This window comes from Scyliorhinus canicula, chromosome 26 (genome assembly GCF_902713615.1).
Source record: "Scyliorhinus canicula chromosome 26, sScyCan1.1, whole genome shotgun sequence".
NCBI lineage: Eukaryota > Metazoa > Chordata > Chondrichthyes > Carcharhiniformes > Scyliorhinidae > Scyliorhinus > Scyliorhinus canicula.
This window is the reverse complement of record NC_052171.1, coordinates 5323627-5351305: the sequence shown is the minus strand read 5'-3', so window position 1 is coordinate 5351305 and position 27679 is coordinate 5323627. Positions and strand designations below refer to the sequence as shown.

At 47.3% G+C, this 27679-nt stretch overlaps 1 protein-coding gene across 1 annotated transcript in view; it reads right to left on the bottom strand.

The window, feature by feature from the left end:
* Positions 1–27679, bottom strand: part of LOC119957546 (deleted in malignant brain tumors 1 protein-like) — a 76139-nt gene that overhangs the window by 21117 nt on the left and 27343 nt on the right. The window contains exons 9-15 of the mRNA XM_038785693.1: positions 18191–18220; positions 17125–17442; positions 5965–5997; positions 4910–5227; positions 3711–3968; positions 1841–2155; positions 558–872 (exon numbers count right to left, since the gene is read on the bottom strand). Of these exons, the coding sequence (XP_038641621.1) occupies positions 558–872; positions 1841–2155; positions 3711–3968; positions 4910–5227; positions 5965–5997; positions 17125–17442; positions 18191–18220 (1587 nt within the window). The remainder of the gene's footprint in view (positions 1–557; positions 873–1840; positions 2156–3710; positions 3969–4909; positions 5228–5964; positions 5998–17124; positions 17443–18190; positions 18221–27679) is intronic.

Sequence of the window (27679 nt, the reverse complement as noted above, 5' to 3'; positions counted from 1 at the left end):
TGCCTTTGATAAAAGTGCAACAAAAATTCAAACCCTCCTTGCTATTCCTATCCCTCTGTATCTTTTCTTTTTTTTTTTTTCATTTTTTTTTTATTGGAATTTTTTGCAGAAAATATAACAAAAAGTATAGCAAAAAGCAGTAATATGCAACTAACAGCCCCATAACACCCACAATTCCCCCCATACCGTAACATCACATGTATCAGATTCCCCCACCCCCCCCCCCAAACAAGAGAACTTAACCATAAATTAAAATTAGATAAATCAAATTTAAATAAAATAAGCTAACATAATCAACGTCCCCCCACCCCCCACCCCCCCCCCCCCACCCCCCGGGTTGCTGCTGCTACTGTCCCAGTACCCTATCGTTGAGCCAGAAAGTCGAGGAAAGGTTGCCACCGTTTAAAGAACCCTTGCACCGATCCTCCCAGGGCGAATCTAACCCTCTCAAGCTTAATAAAGCCCGCCATGTCATTGATCCAGGCCTCTGTATCTTTTCGCTTCGCACTCACACCTTGAGGCTAAATAACTGCTTTCGTATGAAACCTTTTTTTCACCTGAGCACAGAACTCCTATACCGGTGCTGGCAATGAGAGATGAGTCGAACAGCGAAGAGCTGCAGTTCTGGAGATGCGTTTCATTTCCATTACACTGGATATCAGTTAACCACACTGATCTTCCACTCTCTCCGCTCTTTGAGGAATTGTAAGCAGCTATTCCGTCGCCGCAGCCCAGCTGTCTACAGACCACATGGGCATCATTCAGGTCCCAGAGGTTGTCCTGGACTCTGCGCCAGGCTCCATCGTAGTAAATCTCCACTCGCCCATCACACCGGCTTCCCCCATCAATCAGTCTGAGCGACCAACTTGCATCTACATAATGAACAGTGAGAACAATGGTTAAGCGGAAGCATCAGTATCCCATTTACTGCATCGAAAATTGGAGACACCATAATTTGAAACGCTGACCCCTCGGCCACAAATCAGGTGTGAGGGAATTTCCCATGTATAAATGGAAGCAGCTTCAATAGTCCTCGAGAAAGACGATAGCATCCAGGATCTAGCAATCCATTTGAAAGCCACTCTTTAAACATTCAATCACTCTCTATCACTCACACAGTGTAGACGTAGTTTCATAGATTTCATAGAGGTGACACTGCAGAAGGAGGCCATTCGGCCCATCGAGTCCACAACTCCACCCTATCCCCATAACCCCAGAACCTAGTAACCCCAACCAACACTAAGGGCAATTTTGGACACTAAGGGCAAATTATCAAGGCCAATCCACCTAACCTGCACATCTTTGGACTGTGGGAGGAAACCGGAGCACCAGGAGTAAAACCCACGCACACACGGGGAGGATGTGCAGACACCGCACAGACAGTGACCCAAGCTGGGAATCGAACCTGGTTCCCTGGAGCTGTGAAGCAATTGTGCGAACCACTATGCTACAGTGCTGCCCACACAGTAGTATCCAATCTCCACAAGATGTGCTGACGGAACTCGCTCAGACATCTTTGAACACACCCAATAGAAGGACAAGGGCAGGGGAGGTGGGATCGACATCACCATTTCCAATTTCTGATAAATGTCCAGCCATCCCACTTTGAAAATGCATCATTGTTGTTTCGATTGTCGGTGAGTCAAAGAGGACAATCCACTTCCGAAAAGCACTGTGGATGGACAACAGTAACTCTAGCTGTTTAAGGAGACCATCACATTTACTTTATTACCAAATGAGCTGCGAAATATTTGGAGACAAAGACAACCCAATCTAGATTCATCCAGAAGGTAACATGAACAGCTGATATATTTCTGGTCGATAGAGTTGGAGGACTCACCCGAGCAGATAACACTGGCGTCATTTTCATGTGAGCAGCTGAACTCCACCCGCGGTGAAACAGAACAATTCCAGAGCCGGGACTCATCTCCCCGGCATCTGTAGATTTCTTTCCACACTGGGCCGGATCCCTTTCCAAAGTGAGCTCTTCCCGGTGTTACGGTTGCTGCTCCACAGTGAAGGTGTTCACAGATCACGTCGGCATCTTCTAAACCAACGTCAACATCACACAGTGTTCCCCACTGCTCTCCATGTTGTATTTCCAGTCGGCCGGAACATCGGCTGTGCTCAGATACCAGTCTGAGATCCTTGTGGTCTAAATGGTTGTCAGAACAATGATAATATTAACAAATTGCAAAAATATCCTCAATTTTCAGAGCCGAACTGAAAATAAAACTGATTCTTCATTCATCTGTTTACAGCTATACGAAATATTAGCAAATATGTTCACAAACATAGAACATAGAACAGTACAGCACAGAACAGGCCCTTCGGCCCTCGATGTTGTACCGAGCACTGATCACCCTACTCAAACCCACGTATCCACCCTATACCCGTAACCCAACAACCCCCCCCCCCAGTTTCTCTGCAAGTTTCCAAATTGCGTTCTGATACCAATAAGATTCTGAATCTATTACAAATAACCTGCCACTGCTTCATCGTTCATTTTCCAAACTTGATGTTCTTCAGGCTGATCATTATTCCCAAACGGACATTAATGTTGTATTACTCCCCCAGAATCATATTGCTAAGATTCACAAATTCTTGTTCAACCGTTCTCAATTCCAGACACTCCCGGACGAGCGCTCATGTTCGCTACAGACATCAATAAGCTCAAAGAACCATCCTTCCCAAACGGAACGGATAGAGAAACTCCCATCTTTTAAAACTTTTTTTGCAACAATCATACCAAAATCAACAAAACATCAACACGACCCTACTGACAAATTGTATTCAGTCTAAACTATAAATTACACGTTAAATAGCTAGTATTTCTCAGGCAGCTCTTTAAGCATATATCTAGAACAGTATCACCCTCCACTAGATTTCAACCACTCTTCCATACACAGAGTCTGATCTTCCAGCAGCCGACATCAACGCAGATCTCCAGATACACATATCAGCAACAATGGAAACTTCGGCAGAACCGCTTTCACTCAGGTCATGACGGTTCTGGTGGTATAGCTTTCCCTCGGGCACATTCAATAACACTCTAATACATTGGCCCGTCTCTGTTCTGACCACAGGCTGAAATTTACTCTCTCACTTAATTTCTGTTTCATGGAGAACCACTAGATTTCTGCGAAGGTGAATTCCATAGCTTGTAAATCCAATGAAACCTGTCCCAGGTGCCTAGCCTATTGCCCTCTTTTCCAGCTAGACACAGTCTAAACAATGAGATACAGGCTTTCAAAACCATCATCATAGGATATTTGTTGTCACCCAGTGTGCATACAATATTAACCTTGCTCCCACCACCTTCCCCATTCTAATCCAATGGCCTCAATTAGAAACTTGTGCAGAATTCCCATTTCAAGTTCATCCGCAACAATCGCCTCTGTATTTTCCCACCTTTGACGGGTGGTCGGAGATTCAATCCCCAGTTGGTCTTGAATGAGTTAGCTCAAGGCAGTGTGGTATTAATGCCAACGGCTCATGTGGCAGGAAGAGAAACAAGGCCACTGTACTCACAAAGTATCAGTGACACTTGCCCATAAGTACACCTATCGATGTTGTCATCTACATTCGCCAATTGCCTCTGAGTAATACCTACCATTCATCAAGGTGGGAATTTTTCTGACCGATTACAATCTGTCTTGCTGTGGCCGCATCGGTTTTGTGGACTAAACTGTTCCTCCAACTATTTGTACCTGAACAGATCACTCCAACGTCCTGCTGGTGTCCACAGCCAGGCGGTCCGATAACATGCCCTGATCCTTCCCCAAAATGAGAGTTCAGCGGCATTGCTACTCCAGAGCCACATTCCAGCTCCTTACAAACAATGTCTGCATCCAATGATGACCTGGAGGCTTCATTACCCCACACTGTAGCCCAGGATCCTCGAGAGTAAATCTCCAGTCTTCCTGCACAGGGACTGCTTCCATTCACCAGTCTGGGCTTGCTGCGTCCTGAGAAATACATTTCAATATGCAGTGACCATTATAAGATACTTTATTATTAAAAAGGGTTGTGATAGTTTCTATAACCTCATCAACAATCTCATGCCTCAATCAGGCGAGACCCCCCCCCCCCCCCCCCCCCCCCTCTATACACTGGGAGTATATCATGTCCACGTGTGAGGGAAAACGCGGATGTTATCAATTTCTATCTGTCCAGGTATCTCAAACATTTTGGTTAAGGTATTTCCATGTTTGTTTCTCTTTTAGTTTCAAAATCTAGTTCTGACAAAATTGCGAAGAAATAATGTCCATGAGCTTAAATCAAAATGCCACAAACAAAGCGACATGTTTCTGTGGTGGGGAGTGTCAGTGTTTACATTTAGCACAGAGACGGAACTCCTAATATTAAATATACTTAGACTGGCTTGTGGGGCACAGAGTTATCAGTGTCTGCAAATAGAGTGGGAGCTGAGGAAATTCGGATGGAAGCTGTCAGGTTTAGAGCAATAACAGATACTGTATTGCTGCATCCTGAATATCTGTGTTCTCACTTACAGGAAGAATTGTTCTAGGTTAGTGCATCAGGAAAATGAACGCCCAATCACAGCAGGATGGCGCTTGCGCGGTAGTGGCTGCTGGTTTTGTGAATGGAGGGAGACTGGCATTTCAGTTCAGCTCATTCGCTGCGGCTTTAGGCTGAATATCAAGAGAAACTTCATCTGCCTTCATTATAATATAAAGAGCACCAGGAATTTACTGCTTTTGGTCGAGACGTTTATTAAATGCGATAGTAGGGATATAAAGTAAATCAAACCGTGATGCTAATATTACTCAGATGTGAATAATCACTGGAGAATTCCGGAATTATTATCATCTCAATTTCCCGATTATTGCACTTCAGCTTTTTCAGGAAACCACCAAACCCTGTGTGTCGGCAGGAGGATTCTTACCTGAGCAGATCACACCGGCATCATCGGAGTGTGAATATTCGGTGAAGTGACCCCATGCACCTGAAAGACACTGCCACAGGGCGCTCTCCGTCTCGGTGCACTCAACATTCCCCATCACATGGGTTCCGGTTCCTTCTCCAAAGTGAGCCCTGCCCGGTGCAAAGAGCGCCGCCCCGCAGTCCAGCTCCCGACACACAACAGCGGCGTCCCGCACGTCCCAATCGTAATCCAGCACATTCCCCCACTGACCCCTGTAGTGAATCTCCAATCTCCCAGAGCAGGGACTGCCCCCATCCACCAGTCTCAGTGTTTGTAATTCTGTAAAATATCAGAAATAATATCAAGGGTAACAGTGAACAAAACCCACAGCCTCCCAGCGCACCGCCCGCCCCCATGGCCAGATGAAGGGTCATTGTGAACATTGGATTGTGTCCAGACCTGAATAAATCCCAGAGTAAATATTCAGCACGGTAAAAGGGAAAGAGACACAATGATCAGCGGGATAAGTGAGCAGAGAAACTGGAGTTAGAGGGAAGTTTCCACCATCACAGCTATTCCAATGGGGTCGAGCTGGTGTGAGTTTCAGCAGAGATTTGATCTTCCAGAGGTCGGGAGTTGGACTGAGGAGAAAAGATCTGTTTCCCTGGTGTTCAATTCTGATTGGACCAAAGCAATGGGACCGCGTCCCAGGAACGATCAGGAGAAATGACCTCAGACCATCACAGCCAATGAATCTCGGCCTGGATGTTCATGTGATCTCGGTGTGACTGCTGGTTGGTCAGGTGGGACATGGAGACCGGCAGCAGTGTGAGTGGAGGCGATTCTTCACACTCTGATCTTCACTGTGCTGCAGTTGTGATCTCTGTGAATGAAGACAGCAGCAGTCTGTCAGCTGGAGTGAAAGATCATTCGGGACAGTCCGCGGGACACTCTCCCCTTCTGATTGATGAGCGGACAGCAGCTTAATCACTTTGAGAATGTGGCTCAGACTCCATAGTTAACGGGCTGGATTAATCATTGACATAGCAGAAAATATGAAAATGGAGAGTAATTACCTGTCGGAATAGTCCGATTGTCGCCAGGTCTTCCTGAAAAGGGAATTTCGTAAATAGAGTTCAATGAGACAGGAAATCAATGACAGAACAATAGTCTGTATATAACAATGTGTGGGATAAGAATTCCCATCACTTTCTGAAGAACAGATGTCAGGATCTGTGAATTCAGTAGCTTCACATTCCTTATAAAGCCACACATGCAATTTCAACACTAATTCAATATTGTCAAGTGACTAAAATGTAACCAGATTGCTATCAGCTGTACACACGGACACCTGGGGACACGGTGCCCTTGTGGTGATGGTCATCGGCCTCCATTATAACCAGTGTGACGTTGGTTGCAACAGGCGGTGATAGTTCTCCACCTGTCGGTGTATCCAGTGAAACAACATCGAAATAACATCATTTCCTCAACTGTTCACTTGAGACTAATTAATACCCATCCTTACACTTCTAGATAGTCTACCGTTACACACTTACCGAACACGGAAAAAACTATTTAGAATATTCCATTTCAACGTGTTATGGGGCAGGACTTAGAAACTCCAAAGTGTTTGATGGAATTCACCTGACGGATAACCTCTATGTTGAATTTGGCTAGGTTGAGCCTTCCCTTCAGGTGATTCAACAGTGTTCCGAGACACTTAAATCAAAATAAGCTTTTTTCCAAGAACTTCTTTTTAAAATAATTTTTATTCAAGTTTTTTAATAACAATAACAAATTTTCTCCCCGCAATTTAAAACAAACAAGGCGTGTTTCCACACCAAAACAAAACAGGAAAAGAACTCTCCCCCCCAAAATAAGAAATAACAAATAGCAATACAAGAAAGAAGAAAATAACATAACAAACCCACCGCCGCAAAAACACAACCCCCAATCATCACCAACCCCCCCCCCCCCCCCCCCCCCCCCGGGTTGCTGCAGAGACCGACCACTCTCTAACCCTTCGCCAGGAAATCGGGAAAGGGCTGCCACCGATGGAAGAACCCCTGTACCGACCCCTTCAGGGCAAATTTCATCCTCTCCAACTTGATCAACCCAGCAATGTTGTTGACCCAGGTCTCCGAACTCAGGGGCCGTGTATCCCTCCACTGCAACAGAATCCTGCGCCAGGCTACTAGAGGCACAAAGGCCAGAATGCCGGCCTCTCTCGCCTCCTGCACTCCCAGCTCTGAAGCTACCCCAAAGATCGCGAGCCCCCAGCCCGGCCTGACCCTAGACCCAACCACTTCCAAGAAGATCCCCGCCACCCCCTTCAAAAACCCCTCCAGAGCCGGACATGCCCAAAAGATATGGGTGTGGTTTGCCGGGCCACCCAAACCTCCCACACCTGTCTTCCCCTCCGAAAAACAGGCTCATCCTTGCCCCCGTCATGTGAGCCCTGTGCAGCACCTTCAGCTGAATTCTGCTGAGCCGTGCGCAAGAGGAGGAAGAATTCACCCTCTCCAGGGCGTCCGACCACATCCCATCCTCAATCTCTTCCCCTAGCTCTTCCTCCCATTTCTCTTTGAGCTCATCTACTGAGGCCTCCTCCTCCTCCTGCATCAGTTGGTAGATAGCTGAGATCTTCCCTTTCCCGACCCACGTCCCTGAAAGCACCCTGTCCTGCAGCCCCCTTGGCGGCAGCCGCGGAAACTCCGCCACCTGCCTCTTAACAAAGTCCCTGACCTGCATATACCTAAAAGCATTCCCAGGGGGGAGGTTTCACTTCACCACCAGCTCCTCCAGAGTCGCGAACATCCCATCCAAGAAGAGGTCCCCAAACTGTCTGATGCCTGCCCTGTGCCAACTCCCAAATCCCCCACCCGTTCTCCCTGGCGCAAAACAGTGATTGCCCCGTATCGGGGCCCAAACTGAGGCCTTCACTTTCCCCCTATGCCGCCTCCACTGTCCCCAGATTTTGAGGGACGCAACCACCACCGGACTTGTGGAGTACTTTGCTGGGGGGAGTGGAAGTGGGGCCGTCACCAAGGCCTCCAGACTCATACCCGCACAGGATGCCACCTCCAGCCTCTTCCATACGTCACCCTCCCCTTCCGTCACCCACCTGCGAATCATCGCCATGTTCGCCGCCCAATAATATCCACACAGGTTGGGCAGCGCCAGGCCCCCTACCTCCCTTCTTCGCTCCAAAAATACCCTCCTTACTCTCGGGGACTTCCGCGTCCACACAAACCACAGAATCGACTTATTCACACTTCTAAAAAAAGCCTTCGGGATCAACATGCGGAGGCACTGGAAAAGAAACAAAAACCTCAGGAGCACCGTCATTTCAACCGACTGGACCCTGCCCACCAACGAGAGCGGCAACGCATCCCACCTCCTAAACTCCTCCTCTATCTGCCCCACCAGCCTCGAAAAGTTAAGCCTATGCATAGGTCCTAGCCACGTGGACCCCAACATACCTAAAGCTCCACTCAGCCCTCCTCAACGGGAGTTCCCCTATCTCCCTCTCCTGATCCCCCGGATGCAGGACAAACAGCTCTCTTTTCCCCACATTTAGCTTATATCCCAAAAAGTCCCCAAACTCCTCAAGTATCCTCAGCACCTCTGGCATCCCCTGAGCCGGGTCCGCGACATACAGCAGCAGATCATCTGCATACAGCGACAACCGGTACTCCTCCTCCCCACCCGCACAATCCCCCTCCAACCCTTCGAGTCCCTCAGTGCCATGGCCAGGGGCTTTATTCCAAGAACTTTGTTAACATACTTGCATCAACAGACACCAAGAATGTTTATCAATTACGAGACTTCCGGTGGCGGCTATGAGGGAATAAGTCACGCTTTTGGTGGCTCTCGCTCCGGTCAGCATTTTAGACCTTTTCCCCCGACTTTTTTGAACTTTTGAGGGCTGGAGTGGAAAATAATATCAATCTAGATCTGAATCCATACAGAATTGTATGGATTTAAGGAGCAGAAGGGAGCGAAAACAGGCAAAGAAGGGTCTGAACAAAGGTGCTGTGGAAGTTCAAGTGGGAGGAAAGATGGTCAATGAACGGACCACGGAAAGGACGGTCCAGGCAGCACTGGACAATATGCTGCAGGTCATGAAAGAGAGCTTCGCATAATGGCTGGATAATTTGGAACCGCTCCAGAAAGTTGACCAGAGGCTGGACGCTCAGGATAAGAAGGTGCACACTCTGGAGAAGACAATGGAAGAGCAGGCGGATTTCCAAACAGTAGCGGATGTGGAAATTAGTAAGTTGAAGGAGCAACAATCAAGGCTGATGGACAGACTGGAGGACCTGGAAAACAGGTCTCGCCGGCAGAATCCAAGAATCATTGGGCTCCTGGAGGGGGCCGAGGGAGTAGATGCCATGGCATATGTGGCAGCCATGCTGCAGAAGCTGGAGGGAGATGATTTCTTCCCCCGTCCGTTGGAGCTAGGAAGGGCACACAGAGTGCAGGCAAGGGAGCCGCGAGGGTGGGGTTGCCCCCGGGCGATGGTGGTCAGGTTCCATAGGTTCGTGGACAAGGAGGGGGTTCCACAGTGGGCCAAGAGCACAAAGAGCTGCTCATGGAACAACAGTGTCCTGCGCATCTACCAGGATCTGAGCCAGGAGGTGGCCATAAGGAGAGCAGCCTACAGACAAATTAAAGGGATCGTGTTTAAAAAGGTCAAGTTCTGGCTATGTTTCCCGGCGCGCCTTTGGGTCACATACCAGGAACAGCAACATTATTTTGAGGACACGGATTTGTGTGTTTGCCGGTTTGAAAGTTTAAAAGTTCAAGCCAAATTTATAGTTAAAGTGTAAGTTATTGTGTGCTGGGGGGCTGTTTGGGTTCTTTTTGCTATTATCCTGGGAATGTTAGGAGGGGGGTGGGTGGTAGCGCCCACCTCATTACACAGTTTAAATTGCACCATTGTGGGGGCGAGCTTTGTTCTTTGTTTGTTTTCTCCCTGTTTCGGTCCCAGAGTGATTGCTCGAACAGGGCTGTTCTGGGGAGGTGGTGTCGATAGGCGGGAGGGAAGGGGAGTGAGGGGACAATAGGTGGGAGACATGGTGATGCCGGATTTGAGAGCCACCAGGCTAGCTGCTTTGAGCTAGTCAATGGGAGCGAGGTGGGGAGTGTGTATACAGCCAGTATATGGCAGGGGTTTGGTTACAGGGGATTCTGGTTTGGGGGGAAGATGATCTGCTGACGAGGGAGGGAACTGAACCAAGTAACAGGGAGGAGGTCGGTTGTGGGAGCTGGCAAGAGGCGGACCAGGGGAGGCACGGCACATGGGCAGTGGGTGGGACCAAGAAGGGGGATGGCTGATCGGCGTTGGGGGGGGGGGGGGGGGGGGGGGGGGTTGCAGGGTGCCCTCCAACCAGGCTGATCACCTGGAATGTTAGAGGATTAAACCTGCTGGTCAAGAGGGCACATACAGGCTCTGAAGGCGAATATAATGTTGCTGCAGGAGACACATTTGAAAGTAGTGGACCAAATTAGATTACAGAAGGGCTGGTTTAGCAGGTCTTCCATTCGGGACTTGACGATGAGAGCAGAGGGGTCGCGATCATGATTAACAAACGGGTTCCATTTGAGGTGGACAGCACAGTTGCCGATGGGGTTGGTCGATTTCTCATGGTCCGGGGTAAGCTTGAGGGGGTGAAGGTGGTCCTAGTGAATGTTTACGCTCCAAACTGGGATGATGTAGAGGCTGCTGGCGAAAATCCCCGACTTGGATTCGCACAAGTTGATTATGGGTGGGGACTTTAATACAGTCCTCGACCCCGACCTGGACCGGTCGTGCTCCAGAACGGGCACGGTCCCGGCAATGGCAAGGGAACTGAGAGGGTTCATGGAACAAATAGGGGGGGTAGACCCCTGGAGAATCAGCCGGCCGTCGGGGAAGACGTTCTCGTTCTAATCACATGTTCACAAGGTTTATTCTCGTATTGGCTTCTTTATTATGAGTAGGGATGTTTTAGAGGGGGTGAGGGATACAGAATACTCGACGGTCACTATTTTGGACCATGCTCCACATTGGGCCGACCTGCAGGTCTGCAAAGAAAGTTACCAGCGCCCACAATGGAGGTTAGAGGTGGGATTGTTGGCAGAGGAGAAGGTGTGTGAGAGAGTGGGGAAATGCATACAGGACTACCTGCAGTTCAACGATACAAGGGAAGTCTCAGCTGCGGTGCTCTGGGAGGCGCTGAAGGCGGTGGTGAGAGGGGAACTGGTCTCAATCCAAGCCCATAGGGAAGAACAGACAGGGCAGAGATGGACAGACTGGTGCAGGAGATGATACGGATGGATAGGGAATATGGGGAGTCCCTGAGGGCAGAGCTACTTAGGGAATGTCAGAGACTGCAGGCAGAGCTGGGGGCCCTATCCACAGGGAAGACCGGAGAGCAGCTCAGAAAGGCCAGGGGCGCGGTGTATGAGTATGGGGAGCAAGCCAGCAGAATGTTTGCACAGCAACTTAGGAAGAGGGAGGTGCCAGAGAAATAGGGACGGTAGTGGATGGGGCAGAGAACCGGGTTGGAGACCCGGCAGGACTGAACACGGTATTCAGGGACTTTTACAACAAGCTGTATACTTCGTAACCCCCCAGGGGCCGGACGGGCTGAGGCACTTCTTAGAAGGACTGACCTTCCCAAAAGTGGGCAGGGGGATGATAAAGGGGCTGGGGGCCCCGATTAGAGCCAAAGAAGTAATGGGGGGCCTGAAGGCCATGCAGTCGGGTAATGCCACAGGTCCGGATGGATATCCAGTGGAGTTCTACAAAACCTCCTGGGGATAGTGGGGCCAGTGCTGGTTCGGGTGTCTAACGAGGCGAGGGACAATGGGGTGCTACCCCCATGATGTCGCTAGCCACCATGTCGCTGATTTTAAAACGGGATAAAGATCCGGAATCTTGTGGGTCCTATAGGCCAATCTCCCTGATTAATGTGGACGCTAAACTGCTGGCTAAGATCCTGGAATCCAGAATCGAAGACTGGGTACCGGACGTGATTGTGGAGGAACAAACGGGGTATATAAAGGGCAGGCAGCTGGTAACCAACTGAAGAAGGCTAGTCAATATGATTATGATGCCTCCGGAGGGCAGAGAGGTGGATGTAGTGGTGTCAATGGATACCGAAAAGGCCTTTGACGGGGTGCAGGAGATGATACGGATGGATAGGGAATATGCGGACTCCCTGAGGACAGAGCTACTTGGGTAATGATGGAGACTGCAGGAGGAGCTGGGGGCGTTATCCACTTGGAAGGCCGGAGAGCAGCTCAGAAAGGCCAGGGGCATGGTGTATGAGTATGGGGAGAAACCCAGCAGAATGCTTGCACAGCAACGTAGGAAGAGGGAGGCGGCCAGAGAGATAGGGGTGTTAGTGGGCGCGGCAGAGAACCGGTTTGAAGTCCCGACAGATTAAACGGGGTATTCAGGGACTATTACAGTCAGGTGTATACCTCGGAACTCCCCATGGGGCCAGAGGTGATGAGGCGCTTCTTAGATGGGCTGATCTTCCCAAAGTTGGGCAGGGGAATGGTAGAGGGGCGTGGGTCCCCGGTTAGAGCTCAAGAAATAATGGGGCATCTGAAGGCCATGCAGTCGGGTAAAGCCCCGGTGCCGGATGGGTATCCAGTGGAGTTCTACAAAAAGTTCCCGGGGATAGTGGGGCCAGTGCTGATTAGGGTGTTTAACGAGGCGAGGGACAATGGGGTGCTACCCCCGATGATGTCGCAAGCTACCATGTTGCTGATATTAAAACGGGGTAAAGATCCAGAGGCTTGTGGGTCCAATAGGCCAATCTCCCTGATTAATCTGGAAGCTAAACTGCTGGCCAAGATCCTGGACGTGTTTGTGGAGGACCAAACGGGGTTTGTAAAGGGCAGGCAGCTGGTAGCCAACTGAAGAAGGCTAGTCAATATGATTATGATGCCCCTGGAGCGCAGAGAGGTGGAGGTAGTGGTGGCAATGGTTTCCAAAAAGGCTTTTTACCAGGTGGAGTGGGATTATTTATGGGAGGTGCTGAGCCGGTTTGGATTTGGGGAAGGCTTTGTAGACTGGGTTAGACTGCTATATCAGGCCCCGGAGGCTAGTGTAAGGATGAACAGGACGACATCTGAGTATTTTAGACTACACCGCGGGACAAGACAGGGATGCCCCGTCTCTCCATTGCTATTTGCGTTGGCCATAGAACCGCTGGCAATTGCTCTGAGAGCGGCAAGGAGATGGAAGGGAATGGTCGGGGCGGCGGGTGGGGGGGGGGGGGGGGTCTCGCTCTACGTGGATGACCTGGTTCTGTACGTGTTGGATCCAGTGGCAGGGATGGACGGGATTATAGAAATCCTCTGGGAATGTGGCTGATTTTTGGGGTACAAGTTGAATATGGCAAAAAGGGAGATGTTTGTGGTGCAGGCGAGGGATCAGGAGAATAGGCTGAGGGACCTACCATTTAGGCTGGTTGGGGAAAGTTTTAGGTATTTCGGGATACAAGCCGCGCGGGACTGGGGCAAGATGCATAAACTGAACTTGTCTAGGCTGGTGCACTAAATGAGGAGCGAGTTTCGGAGGTGGGATGCTCTCCCACTGTCACTAGCACGTAAAATACAGACTGTGAGGATGATGATCCTCCCGAGATTCCTGTTAATTTTTCATTGTCTCCCTATTTTTATTCCGTGGTCCTTCTTTAAAAGAATGAATAATGTCATCCTGGGATTTGTTTGTGTGGGGAAGGCCCCGTGGGTAAAGAGGGGGATGCAGGGGTGGAGCCATAGCGAGGGGGGACTGGCGTTGCTGAACCTCAGCAACTACTACTGGGTGACAAGCATAGCCATGATAAGGAAATGGAGGGTGTACGTGGTCAGTTTAGAAGCAGGTAGAGGCTGCTTCGTGCATGGGCACCAGCTTGGCAGCCCTGGTCACGGCTCCTCTGCCGCTCCTGCTGGCCAGGTACTCCACCCGCCCAAGAATGGTGGCAGCTCTGCGGACTTGGGGCTAATGGAGGAAGCATGTGGGGGAAGTGGGAGAGTCGGTCTGGGACCAATATATGTGACAATGACAGATTTGTCCCAGGGAAGTTGGATGGCGGGTTTCGAGCGTGGCGGAGGGTGGGAGTGGGATGGATGGTGACTTGTTCCTGGACGGGAGCTTCGCGAACATGAGGGCGCTGGAGGAGAAGTTCAGGTTGTCGAGGGCGAATTACTGTCGGTACTTGCAGGTGCGGGATTTCGTACATAGACAGCTCCCGTCTCTTCCACGCCTTCCACCAAGGGGGATCCAGGCCAGGGTAGTTTCCAGGTGTGAGGTAGGAGAGGGGAGAGTCTTGGATATTACAACCGCAACATGGGGCAGGCTCGGCCTGATTCAGTTTAAGGTAGTCCACCAGGCCCACATGACGGGGTCCCGGACGAACAAATTCTTTGGGCTGGAGGACAAGTGCCAGATGTGGGGGAGGACGAGCGAACCATGTCCACATGTTCTGGGCATGTCCAAAACTCAGTGGGGACTGGCAGGGATTTGCAGACGTCATGCCCTGGGTATTGAAAACAAGGGTGCGGATGTGTCCAGAGGTGGCGATTATTGCGGTGTCGGAGGTCCTGGTAGTTCAGGCGGAGATAGAGGCCGACGTTGTGGCCATTGCTTCCCTGGCAGCCCGGCAATGAATACTGTTAGCCTGGAGGAACTCAAAGCCCTCAACGACCCAAGACCCAAGTAACGCTGTCGGATATGGCAAGCTTTCTTGGCTTGGAGAAAATCAAATTCGCCTTACGAGGATCACTATCGGGTTCGCCCGGAGGTGGCAACCATTCATCGACTTCTTTGCGGGGAACTAATCGCCAGCAGGGAGTGGAGTGGGGGGGGGGGGGTTAGACTAGTGTACAGCAGGGGGGAAGAATAGGCGGGTCTATTTGCGAGAGAGGAACTGTTATTTGCACTATGTTTTTGTAATTGGTATTTGCTCACTAATGTATGGTGGGCAGCACGGTAGCATTGTGGATAGCACAATGGCTTCACAGCTCCAGGGACCCAGGTCCGATTCTGGCTTCGGTCACTGTCTGTGCGGAGTCTGCACATCCTCCTCGTGTGTGTTTCCACCGGGTGCTCCGATTTACTCCCACAGTCCAAAGATGTGCAGGTTGGGTGGATTGGCCATGATAAAATGCCCTTAGTGTCCAAAATTGACCTTAGTGTTGGGTGGGGTTACTGGGTTACGGGGATAGGGTGGAGGTGTTGACCTTGGGTAGGGTGCTCTTTCCAAGAGCTGGTGCAGACTCGATGGGCTGAATGGCCTCCTTCTGCACTGTACATTCTGTGTATATTGTTACTGTTTACAATGCCAAAAAATAGCTCAATAAAATTGTCTGTTAAAAAAAAGAATGCTTATCAATTAGAAACATAAAGACCCTCCACATCGACAGTAATGGATGTATAACACTCAATGAGTTCCCTCTTAACTGTTCCAATTCAGAAACATAATCCCGTCAACTACAAAAGCATTTTAAGGGCATGGCCCTGAACTCTGCGTTCTCACGTGAATAAGACTGGCTTTCCATGAGATTCTGACCCCATCACGTTTAAACCCTCCCGGAAAGCAAACTCTATCTTTTAAGTTACCACAGCAGAAGGTAGCTATAATCAATGGGATTTTTTCTGGAACAACTCTCAAGAATAAAAATAGAGAGGCAGGCGAGAACACTTATTTTCCCTGTCTGTAGTCCACAGCAGGCATACTGAAAGCGAAACCAAAAACCTCACACAGCCACAGCCCAGCTCCACCCACACAATGACATAATCGAAGCCATGTGAGGTAAGACAATAACCTTTCTGAAAGGGACACTCACATGACAAATGAAATACATCACCTCTCAGCCAGACAACACTTGAACTGAAAAATGTATGTGACTGAAATGTGTGTGTGCCTGTGTTCAGTCGGCAGTAGATACAGTTTTTGCTGCTCACCCCAACAAAGTTAACTTTCATCCTCCAGTCCATTCGATTGCAATCGAAGACCATGCTCTACTCCTTCCAGTTGCAGTTTGAAAAGATTAGAATTTAAATTCTAGCCTGTTGAGTTGTACAAGTTCCATTGGGGACAAAATGAATTACCGCGCTAATATCTGCAAATTCTGTTGTAAATGTCAGTTTGCTGTAACTCTCAATGCGAAATGTAAACTCTATTTAATTACATGGCAGATATTCTCCGCTCTGATACTGACCTGGAAATGCTGATACTCTCAGCCCTGGCTCAGTTCCAGCATTCTCACTCTCCAGGCAGGAGAGACTGCAGTACAAACTCGAGACTTATTTATAATTCGGAGTCCCGATATTTTTAATCTTTAAGGGAAAATTGAGGGTGCCCAATCCACCTACCCTGAACATCTTTGGGTTGTGGGACTGAGATTCAGGCAGACACGGGGAGAATGTGCAAACTCAACACGGACAGTGACCCCGAGCTGGAATGGAACATGGGACCTGAAAACATTTTAAAAAATGGATATTCACGTCTTGGATCTTACGATTCAGCTTCCGTCGTTACTGCCCACTGTGACCCCTCCTCATCCCTTCTACCCTCCTGTGTCTGAGAAAGCTCCCTCCTCAGTCCCAACTTCACAATCCCTCTCAAATATCACACCTCGTGGCAAGCGGTCTGCGCAGACGCAGAGCCAGCAGGATGGCGCATGCGCGGTACTGGCTGCTCGTTTTGTGAATGGAGATTGTGACATTTCCATCAATTCAGTTCATTCACTGCGGCCTCAGGCTAAATATCAATGGAATCTTCTGCCTTCACTGTAAATGTAAAGCGCATCAGACCCTTACTGCTTTTGTTGAGGCGTGTATTAAATGCATGTACTAGGGATATAAAATAAAGCAAACCGTCATCCTATATTGATATAATGTGAATAATCACTGGAGAATTCCGAATTTGTTATTGTCTCCGGAGGCACGGTGGCGCAGTGGATAGCACGAGGTCCCGGGTTCGATCCCACCCCCGGGTCACTGTACATGTGGAATTTTCACATTCTCCCCGTGTCTACGCTTGCCTCACCCCCACAACCCAAAGGCTGTGCAGGGTAGGTGGATTGGCCACGCTAAATTGTCCCTTAATTGGAATATGAATACATTAAATTAAAGAAACAATCATCTCACTTTCCCGATTATTACTATTCAGCTTTTTATGAAACCACCGGATCCGGCAATTAATGAGAGGCAGCAGGAGGATTCTTACCTGAGCAGATGACACCGGCATCATCGGAGTGTGAATATTCGGTAAAGTGACCCCATGCACCTGAAGGGCACTGCCACAGGGCGCTCTCCGTCCCGGTGCACTCAACATTCCCCATCACATGGGTTCCGGTTCCTTCTCCAAAGTGAGCCCTGCCCACTGCAGAGAGCGCCGTCCCGCAGTCCAACCCCCGACACACAACATCGGCGTCCCGCACGTCCCAATCGTAATCAAGCACATTCCCCCACTGACCCCTGTAGTGAATCTCCAATCTCCCAGAGCAGGGACTGCCCCCATCCACCAGTCTCAGTGTTTGTAATTCTGTAAAATATCAGAAATAATATCAAGGGTAACAGTGCACAAAACCCACAGCCTCCCAGCGCACCGCCCGTCCCCATGGCCAGATGAAGGGTCATTGTGAACATTGGATTGTGTCCAGACCTGAATAAATCCCAGTGTAAATATTCAGCATGGTAAAAGGGAAAGAGACACAATGATAAGCGGGATAAGTAAGCAGAGAAACTGGAGTTAGAGGGAAGTTTCCACCATCACAGCTATTCCAATGGGGTCGACCAAAACAATGGGACCGCGTCCCAGGAACGATCAGGAGAAATGACCTCAGACCATCACAGCCAATGAATCTCGGCCTCTGTGTTCATGTGATCTCGGTGTGACTGCTGATTGGTCAGGTGGAACATGGAGACCGGCAGCAGTGTGAGTGGAGGCGATTCTTCACACTCTGATCTTCACTGTGCTGCAGTTGTGATCTCTGTGAATGTAGACAGCAACAGTCTGTCAGCTGGAGTGAAAGACCATTCAGGACAGTCCTACATGAGGGCAATTTTCTGAAAATGAAAATCGCTTACTGCCACGAGTAGGCTTCAAATGAAGTTACTGTGCAAAGACCCTAGACGCCATATTGTAGCCTGTTTGGGGAGGCTGTAACGGGAATCGAACCGTGCTGCTGACCTGCTTGGTCTGCTTTCAAAGCCAGCGATTCAGCCCTGTGCTAAAGAGCCCCTTCTGACTGATAAGCGGTAGAAAGCATCTGACAATAAAGGGCGATTACCTGCTGCGGGTGTCTGACTGTCCCCGGGGCCTGAAATAAGAAATTGAGAATTAGAGTATCGCTAAACCAGGAAATAAATGAAACTGTCACAAATAGCAGATCACAAACGGTGCGGTAAAAATTCCCGCTAAAACAGAGGGAATCTTTACCAGTCACTCACACAATGGATGGGCTCCTGAAAACTGTATATTTTAATACCTTCACTGCAGCAAGCAAGCGCCAATGAACACGGGGTAATAGCTTAATAGGTAACCATATACTAAATTGTTCACTTAAATTACTCGTATTACAAGTTGTCAAATATTAATGATGAGAGGATTTTGTTCATGTTTTGTCGTTCGTTTTGGTTTACCGGCTGATAATTCAAAAAATATTTTTGTTGCAAATTGGTAATTTCATTTTGTGATTGTGAAGAATGTCTTGTTCCCACATGCAACTTTCCAATTGATAAACATGAGATGCTAAACTCAGATGGATGACCATCTCCAACAGGAGAGAATCTAACCATATCTCCGTGACTTTTAACAGCATTACCATAGACCACAATTTACTGAATTCCCCACCATAAACATCCTGGGAGATGTTACCATTGACCAGAAACTTAACTGGACCAAGGCTGGGAATTCTGCGGTGGGTAACTTACCACCTGACCCACCAAATTCTGGTCACCATCGACAAGCCAGGTAGATGATGGAATGCAGGCCCACAGTTCCCTAAAAGTGGCAACATAGGGTGGCCAAAGCGATTAAGAAGGCAGATGGCATGCTTACCTTCATCAGCCGAGGAATTGAGTATTGGAATTGGGAAATCATGTTGCAGCTATATAAAACCTTGGTTAGACCGCATTTGGAGCATTGCGTGTAGTTCTGGTCACCACATTATCAGAAGGACGTAGAAGCTTTGGAGAGAGAAGTGTTGCAAAGAAGGTTCACTAGGATGTTGCCCAGTATCGAGAATGTTGGCTATGAGGAGAGGTTAAATACACTTGGATTGTTTTCACTGGAAAGGTGGAGGCTGAGGGGAGACCTGATAGAGGTCTACAAAACTATGGGAGGCATAGGCAGGGTGGATTGTCTGAGGCTTTGTCCAAGGCTGGAGGTGCCAATTACAAGGGGACACAGCTTCAAAATGAGAGGGGGAAAGTTAAGGGAGATTTGCGGGATAAATTTTTCCCATAGAGAGTGGTGGGTGCCTAGAACGCGTTGCTAGAGGATGTGGTGAAAGCAGACACATGAGCAACATTTAAGAGGCATCTGGATGGGTACATGAATAGAAAGGAAATAGAGGGATACGGACTAAGGGCCGGAAGTTTTGTTTTTAGTCAGGGCATCATTATCGGCACAGGCTTTGACGGCCGAAGGGCATGTTCCTGTGCTGTCCGTTTCTTTGTTCTTTGTAACTATGTACTGCTTTGATCGCTGTTGTCAAGAGGTACGTTTACTTTCAGGTTAATGATCTCTCATTACCAGGTCCAGGATATCCGGCTCCCTGTTTGGCTCAAGAGCACATGGCTCCCAGAAATTGTCCCGTATACATTGTATGAACTCGTGTTCCCGGCTATATTGGCTCATTAGATTCGCCAACACAATGTGTAGTTTAAACTCACTGGTGATTATGGTGGTACTTTCCTTCCATGTCCCATTTACCACATCCTGTATACCGTGTCAAACAGCAACTACTGTAAGGGGGCTGTTTACTACCCCTAAAGTCATTTCTATTTATTGTCTCTACATAATCAGATTTAGCATCTTGCTCTTTCGATCTAAGATCTTCTTTCACCGCTGTACTAATGCTATTTTTAATTAGCAGAGTATTGCCACCATATTGTCTTACCTTCCTGCCATTCTGAACTGTCCATCACCCTCCAATGTTCAGCTCCCTGCCTTCATCAACTTTCAAGTGTCTCCGTAATGGCTGTCAGGTCATATGTATTTCTGAGTTTCCAGTGAAACTCAACCCAAACTGGAGGAACAACATCTTACCTTCCGGTTAGGCACCCGACAGCCTTCCGGCCTGAACATCGAATTCAACAACTTCAGATGATCAGCTCTACCCCACCTCGACTCATTTGTTTTCATCCCATTTCAGTTTAATTGTCTTTTACCATCTCTTTCTTTCTTAATATATATTTAATTCCCTCCCCTCTCCCCCAATCTTATCCAGCGTTCCTTAACCATTCTCCTCTTTGCTTCCCCCTTCCCCTCCCCCCATATCTACAGTTCATCCTCTGATGTTAGTTTCCCTGCTGTTTGACCTTTCACATCCTTTGTTCTCTCTGAGGACTGCTATTAGTTCTCTTTCCACTTGCTTTCTATGGCCATTAGCGCTCGGTTTCCCTGGGTTTCTGTGGCTATGACTCATCATTAATTCTCACCCCAGAGCATAAATATTTCCCAATTTCTCTGTCTGTTCGCTTTGACAAAGAGTCATCGGACTCAAAGCGTTAGCTCTTTTCTCTCCCTAAAGATGCTGCCAGACCTGCTGAAATTTTCCAGCATTTTCTCTTTCGTATTTATTTCTATTTGTGCCTTAGATTCATCCATTTTGTTATGAATGCTACCTGCATTCACAAACAGAGACTTTAATTCAGCCGTGTTAATACTTTATGGAATTTCTGGCCTTCTCTGCTGGTAACACTGAACTTTGTACTTTCTGTCTCTTCCTGCCACTCTCTGGATAACGTTTCACAAATCGGTACTCTGCTTTATTCCCTTCTCGTTTCCCTTTGATTTAGGACATCTGCGCTCGCATAATCGCCTCTCCTCTCTATTCAGTTTCGAGCTCTCCACTACCTTAGTTATGGACGACGTCAGAGTCCTGACGTCAACACAGTTCAGACTAAGGCCAACCCAATTGTACCGCTCCCACTTCCCCAGGACAGGTGACAGTGACCATGTATGGAAACATATTTCTCCCATACGAAAATGAAAATGGCTTATTGTCACGAGCAGGATTCAATGAAGTTACTGTGAAAAGCCCCATGTCGCCACATTGCGGCGCCTGTCCTGGGCGGCTGGTACAGGAATCGAACCGGGCGGCTGGCCTGTTTGATCTGCTTTAACAGCCAGCGATTTAGCTGAGCGAGCTAACCCAGCGCCGTCCAGTCTGAAGCGCGTGTTCGTCTCTCTACATCTGTTCGCTCAAGGCTCAGGTAATAATCCAGAGATAATTACCTCTCGGGCACTGGGTTGGAAACACTACCTCCTCCACAGACCCAAAGGTCTTTTTCTAGTCTTCTGACTGTACTATGCTCAGCTACCACTCTATTTCTTTCAAATTTTGAATGGCTTTCTGTACCATGATACTAAGGTCCACCAGGCTGCAACCCCTGCTTTAATAGTTACCGGCTGCAGATACCTCGAATCTGCTGCACAATTCCAAGGGCCACTTCTATCCCCCGGATCCTACTATCTCTCTCTCTCTCCCGCAGTCACGCCATTCCGTCCCTGACCGAATCAAAAGTCTATCCTAAAGTGTGTGACTGCTACCTGGAATGAAATGTCCAGGTAACTCGCCCCTCCCAGTGCCTGCATCTCGGCCTCCAGACCGACGCCCGAACCTGAACTGCCCCAAATCCCGCCGTCACCCCGCCCCTTCTCCCCCCCCCCCCCCCCCCAAATCACCCCCTCCCCTTCACCCACCCCAGAGATCTTCAGGTGCTGTATCTGCCCAACATTGTCCAGCGTGCTTGCGCAGAATTTTACATCATTCCAATTGGCCAACCATTGGCCTCTTTCTGTCCTGGTTCCGTAATATAAATTGTCTGCGATCATTGTATGCCGTCTGGAGTCTCAACCGTCTTTGCCAAATCTCTCTGATATCAGTCAGCATCCTGAAATAGCCCATTGCCTGCATCTCAGTGAAAGATCAGAGGCAATATTTTTTCAATATTTATTCCGAAAACTTCAGAATCTGAATCTATCTGTGGTTTGTGTGAATCTGTTTCAATCCATTCAGTCTTTTCGATCGTCTTCCTGTGTCCCCTTTCAGCCCGCCAACCGAGCAGATTAATCGCCCTCAGTTATTCCTGTCACTGTGGACCTTATTCCAATAATTTATTGTCTGTCGAAGTACTCTCACCTCCACCTTTTCTGGATAACTCGGGTCGATCAATTCATTCCGCGCTCGCCAACGCTGCTCACCTCGCGGAAATCAGTAACAATAATCTTTAAACGAGGCTCCCATTCACACCTATTCGCCTGGATTTTCTCTTGGTAACTCAGATAGGTGTTCAAACACTGTTCTTTCTCACAATTTACTGCTTTCGCATTTATTTACACGACTCCTATTATCTCCATTTTTTCCCATTTTTAATCCGCTGTCTTTGCTGCTGTGGTCACGAAGTGTGAATGTATTTTTCTGTTAACCCATTGTCCAAATCGCAGGTATATGCATCTAGATATCAAACTGACGTTTCCTTCCGCGTCCTGGTCAGTTGCTAAACACGCTAAACCACAACTGACTGGGAATCCCGCCTCAATTTTCAGTGGGAACACTACAATCCGGAGTTATCTACTTGGTGGCCAACTGTGAAATTACTTTAAAACGTTTCACCTCAGTTAACTTGTCGTTGAAGCTTCTTAAGACAAACAGTCCAATTGTAGTATAAATAACAAGAAACTCAAAGGAGTCGAAGTAAGCAGGAACAAACTGAAATTCCATAGTCCGCAATTGAACTTCCTGCATGACATTTAAAAACATGAACATTTCAGCTGCTGGAAGTTAATTCCATGGGTGATCTTTGAGATTGGAAAATATCACGTCATGTGTCTCCAATAGATTATTGGCTGCGTGAATAATTGAAATCATTATTTTACATTAAACCGTCTAATGTCCGTTTTCAACAACTTTCGCAGCTCAGTGAGTTCTTATTGGCGGAGGAAGCAACATTTTTTTTAACAATGCGATAATGCACCATTAAAATAGCGGACACGAATAAGTCAGCTCAAAGAAACCGGACAAACATATCAATAGTGTCATCCGTAGCTTCCAAAAAAAACAATCTCTAACTTCCTGAGCTTGTGCCTGAATAAACGTTATCTTCGGGAGACAATAAGCAAACAGGTAGCAAAATTTTACTGGAACCGTGCAAATTGTTCTGGTCACATTTAAATATGGGATTTGTCACATAAAGGGACCGCAATGTGGAACTTGTGAAAGGAGACGAAGGAGAATTCACTGGAGCAGGGATCAACCACAGAGCCCACCCACCAAGCCTGTTCCACTGTTCAATAATATCCTTTCTGATCTACTGTCCCAAGTTGTTCGTGTCGTTCTGGATGGTAGCGCTCGTGCATTTGGGAAGGTGCTGTCGAAGGCACCTTGGCGAGTTCGTGCAGTGCATCTTGTAGATCTACATTGCACCCCTCTCCCAGGAGATGCCGGACACACACATAAAGATTCTAGGGCATGTGGAAGGACGTTCAGAATTATGTCTGGGTATGAAATACTGCATTAATTTACGGATCACGTGGAAAGAGACCAAATACAGGAAATATCTCAAGGCACTACATTTGCCAATGTTTGACATCCAAAATTAATTTGATGTAAAATGTCAGACAGATACAGCAGATCCGCATCAGATCAATGGCATCATGTCTGGATTGTGCAGCTTGGAATACCTCCATTAATAATTAATAACAATGTCACACTATTGTTTCCACCCCTGATTAATAGATAGTTTGAGCCATTGTCCAACCAGATAAATAGTGTACAGACTATTTACGCTCAGTTAGTTCCTTCTTTGAAGCACACTGCGAAATTTCGGGGACATAATTATGAATGCGGCATGAATGGGGATCAAAATATGTCGAAAATCTCCCGTCCAAATTCAGTTACCAGTGAATGGCGGGATCAGATATAATGCACATTTTACTGACTGCGACCAGAATGAAGAATTGTGCCTTTCTTAATTTGAGGCTCTTAAAATAAAACATTGGACATATATTGAGTTAAATTTCTTTAAAGTGCTCAACTCTGTTTTTTTTTCCAATTAAGGGGCAATTTAGCATGTCCAAATCTCCTAACTTTCACACCTTTTCGGATTGTGGGGGTGATACCCACGCAGACACGGGGAGAATGTGTAAACTCCACACGGACCACGGACCCCGGGCCGGGATCAAACACGGGTCCTCGGCGCCATGAGGCAGCAGTGCCAACCACTGTGTTGCCCGAACATCAAATTAGAAATATACAAATAAAAGGAATGGTTTGAACTGTTCACCCTCCCTCACCCTGTATTGAAGAGAAATATGTCCCTTTTCATCATCCCATTGGTGAAAAATGTTTCCAGGCGCAATCCGCATTTGAAGTAACGGGAAAGAGCAAACTTTGAGCTGCAGATTACTCTCTAAATCTATTTCTCCCATCGTTTGATGATCAAAATCTATTGAGAAAGCGCCTTTATTTTATTACAGTTTATTACCGAATGCTTCCGTAAAAAGTGAATAGATTGTGCAGTTTCTGGAATTCACATTTAACACACGTCTCGACTGATTTGATTACAAACTCCATCAACATCTATCAGGAAACCCTGACCATCTCTGTCACTCAGTTAATATTTTTGTCCAATATCTTACATCGGATTAACACGCATTCTAATTCCCAACCTTATATTTCCACTGAAATTGAACACCAATGCATCGCCAGTCTGATTCACTTGGTCCTCCGCGGCTCTTGTACAGAGATAACAGACACAAATTGAAGCAAACTATTTAGTATAAAAAGCAACTAATGTAACCAAGCAGGTTTGTTCCACACACACATATTGGAGGTAATGGGAACCTGGATGGAGTCAACTCAAACAACATATGGTGTCGGTGGAAATGTAATGAAGAGCAAGTTTCCATGTCATTAAACACAACATGATTCTGTGTAAATATATATGGAGCATATGGTCCATTGTTAAATGTGCATCAACACAAGGCACTGTGTGTATAAATACATGAAACAGAACATATTGAGCAATATTAAATGTGATCATTTTGAAGGCCACCACTATCTAATCAATAACGCAGAGCCAATCCCGCAACATATTTTGGGATTTTCAGTAACATAATTTTCTGAATACATCAGTCGATTTAATGATGCCAATAATAAAGACACTTTTGAAAAACACGTTCCATCCCTCGCTAGTATACTAAGAGCAACGTTTTCACCCCGAACAATGGCCGCAAATACTTTAATTTGATGATCTGTGCCACATGGATTTCAGACCGAACTTCTATTGAGAAATATTTATAACAGGACCATGTGTGTGTGATCAGTCGGCAGTCGATACAGTTTTGGCTGATGTTCTACACTAGGTAGGTTAATTTAAACCCAGATGGTAAGACACTCTGATCTAACAAAGACAGCACACTCCTTCTCGCATGCTCGCTTTAAATAATCAGATTAGAATTTCACTTCTAGTTTGTCATTTCTGCAGATAGCGACAGCGGGCAAAGTAAAGCAAACTGCTGTGATATTGTATTTGCTTTCACTTTTAAAGCTAAGTTTGACAGGACTCTTAACCGGTAATATGAAATATATTTTGATTAGAGGTGAAATGTTCGCAACTCCGACGTTGCACGGAAACACTGTTCCTGTTGTCCCAGGCTCAGTTTCCAGCACTCTCCCCTGTTTGGTGAAGAGGTCCTGCCGACGAGAGCCATTGTCAATCAAGACTTGAGCCTAAATTCCATGCTGCAAAGCTGCTGCCGCACTGACCGTGTGCCACATGGTCGGAGATGGTCTCCACTGAACGAGGCGCTATTCGGACGCTCAGCTTTTCTCGCCAACATTAAGCCCTCAGCCAACATCCCAAACCGATGGGGTTAGTTATGATCATGTTATTGTTTGTTGGGACTTTCTGTACCTAATGTAACGGCCGCTTTGTCTCCATTATAGCAGCGAATGCACTTCAGCAATGTGTCTCTTTGACAGTCGAACTCTTTGGCATTTCCTGAAATCTACAAGCGCGATATGAATATCACCGGTCATTACTCATTAGCAGAAATGGAGAACATTTCCCATGTTGCAGATGATAGAATTGAAATGCGAACCAAACAATCCACAAAATATATCAGCTGAGGTTCTGCAAATGAAATAAACCATTTCAATATCCATTCCACTCCATCCCAATGAACGGCAGCTTTGATTCAGTTCGATGGTTTTCTGTCATGGGTTTCTGGAATACTATTGCAGACACCGGCACACCCTGTGATCTGGGTGATCGCACTCTCTGTATCACAGACTCAGTTCAATAAACCACTACGAGTTTGAAATCCAGCCTGCGCTCTGGACCATAGTGACAAATCTAAGGCGAGAGCCACGATTTCTGACATCTCATTAAATGACCCATCACAAAATGAAAAGTGAAGAAAATATCTTTTACTTTTCACATCAGCCCATTATGTTGTGTTAGTGTGGACAGAGAACAATATTAATAATGAAAAATGAAAATGGCTTATTGTCACGAGTAGGCTTCAATGAAGTTACTGTGAACAGCCCCTAGTCGCCTCATTCCGGCGCCTGTCCGGGGAGGCTGGTACGGGAATACGAACTGTGCTGCTGGCCTGCTTGGTCTGTTTTAAAAGCCAACGATTTAGCGCAATGAGCTAAAGCAGCCTCTAGGAATAATGAACATATTTCAGTAATGATCAATGTATCATTGGAGAATCGAAGACATTCAAAAACTTACATATCAAAAGCTGCAGTAGAATTAAGGTCAGGCAGGACCGTGACATCGTTCCAGCTGCCAGTTACAGCGATATAGTCTGAAGATTGACACAATGCTGAGCGGCCGCTTCAGCACCTTTCAACTCTCCGCCTCTTCTGGACGTTAATCCTTTGACAACAGAGTCTACAGATATTTCCTTCCAAACACCCAATAGGATTTGGTATGTGCAAACCGTCAATTGCAGTCTGCTCAAATGCACCAATGAGAAGTAATGTGACCTTTAATAGATAAAACGTGTCCAGGTTCCAACTACCAGCTTGTCCTGAGAGGCTAATGACGTTCAACAGTATGGAATGAAAATGACTATAGGTACAATCAAGAACAGGAGGAATCCGCTCGGTTCAGCTTCTTTGAAATAGCTATGTGAGAGAGTATCATTAACGCAGCTTCTTCCCAGAACCCAGCAAATAGGACTCTTCAAGATGATCAATCGCCTTTAAAGAGCTCCTCTCGAATCGCATTTCATCACTCAGCTTGCTCGTGCTTTGAATTAAAAAAAAAAACACTGTGAATTAATTTCCCTCATTACTTCTGTCCCTTTATTAAATTTGTTCAATTTACCAACTGCTGTCCCCGACCCACTTCTGGGAGCAAATCATTCCCCTCTACTTCCTCTATCAAAATCTCTCAGCATTCTGAATAACTGTTGAATTTCCCCTCAGCCTCTCTGCTCCAAGCTGATCAATGCAAGTTCCTCCATCAAACGGAATTGCTTCACCCATGGTGACTTCCTGCTAGACCACCTCGGTGCCATGTCCAGGGCCTTCATG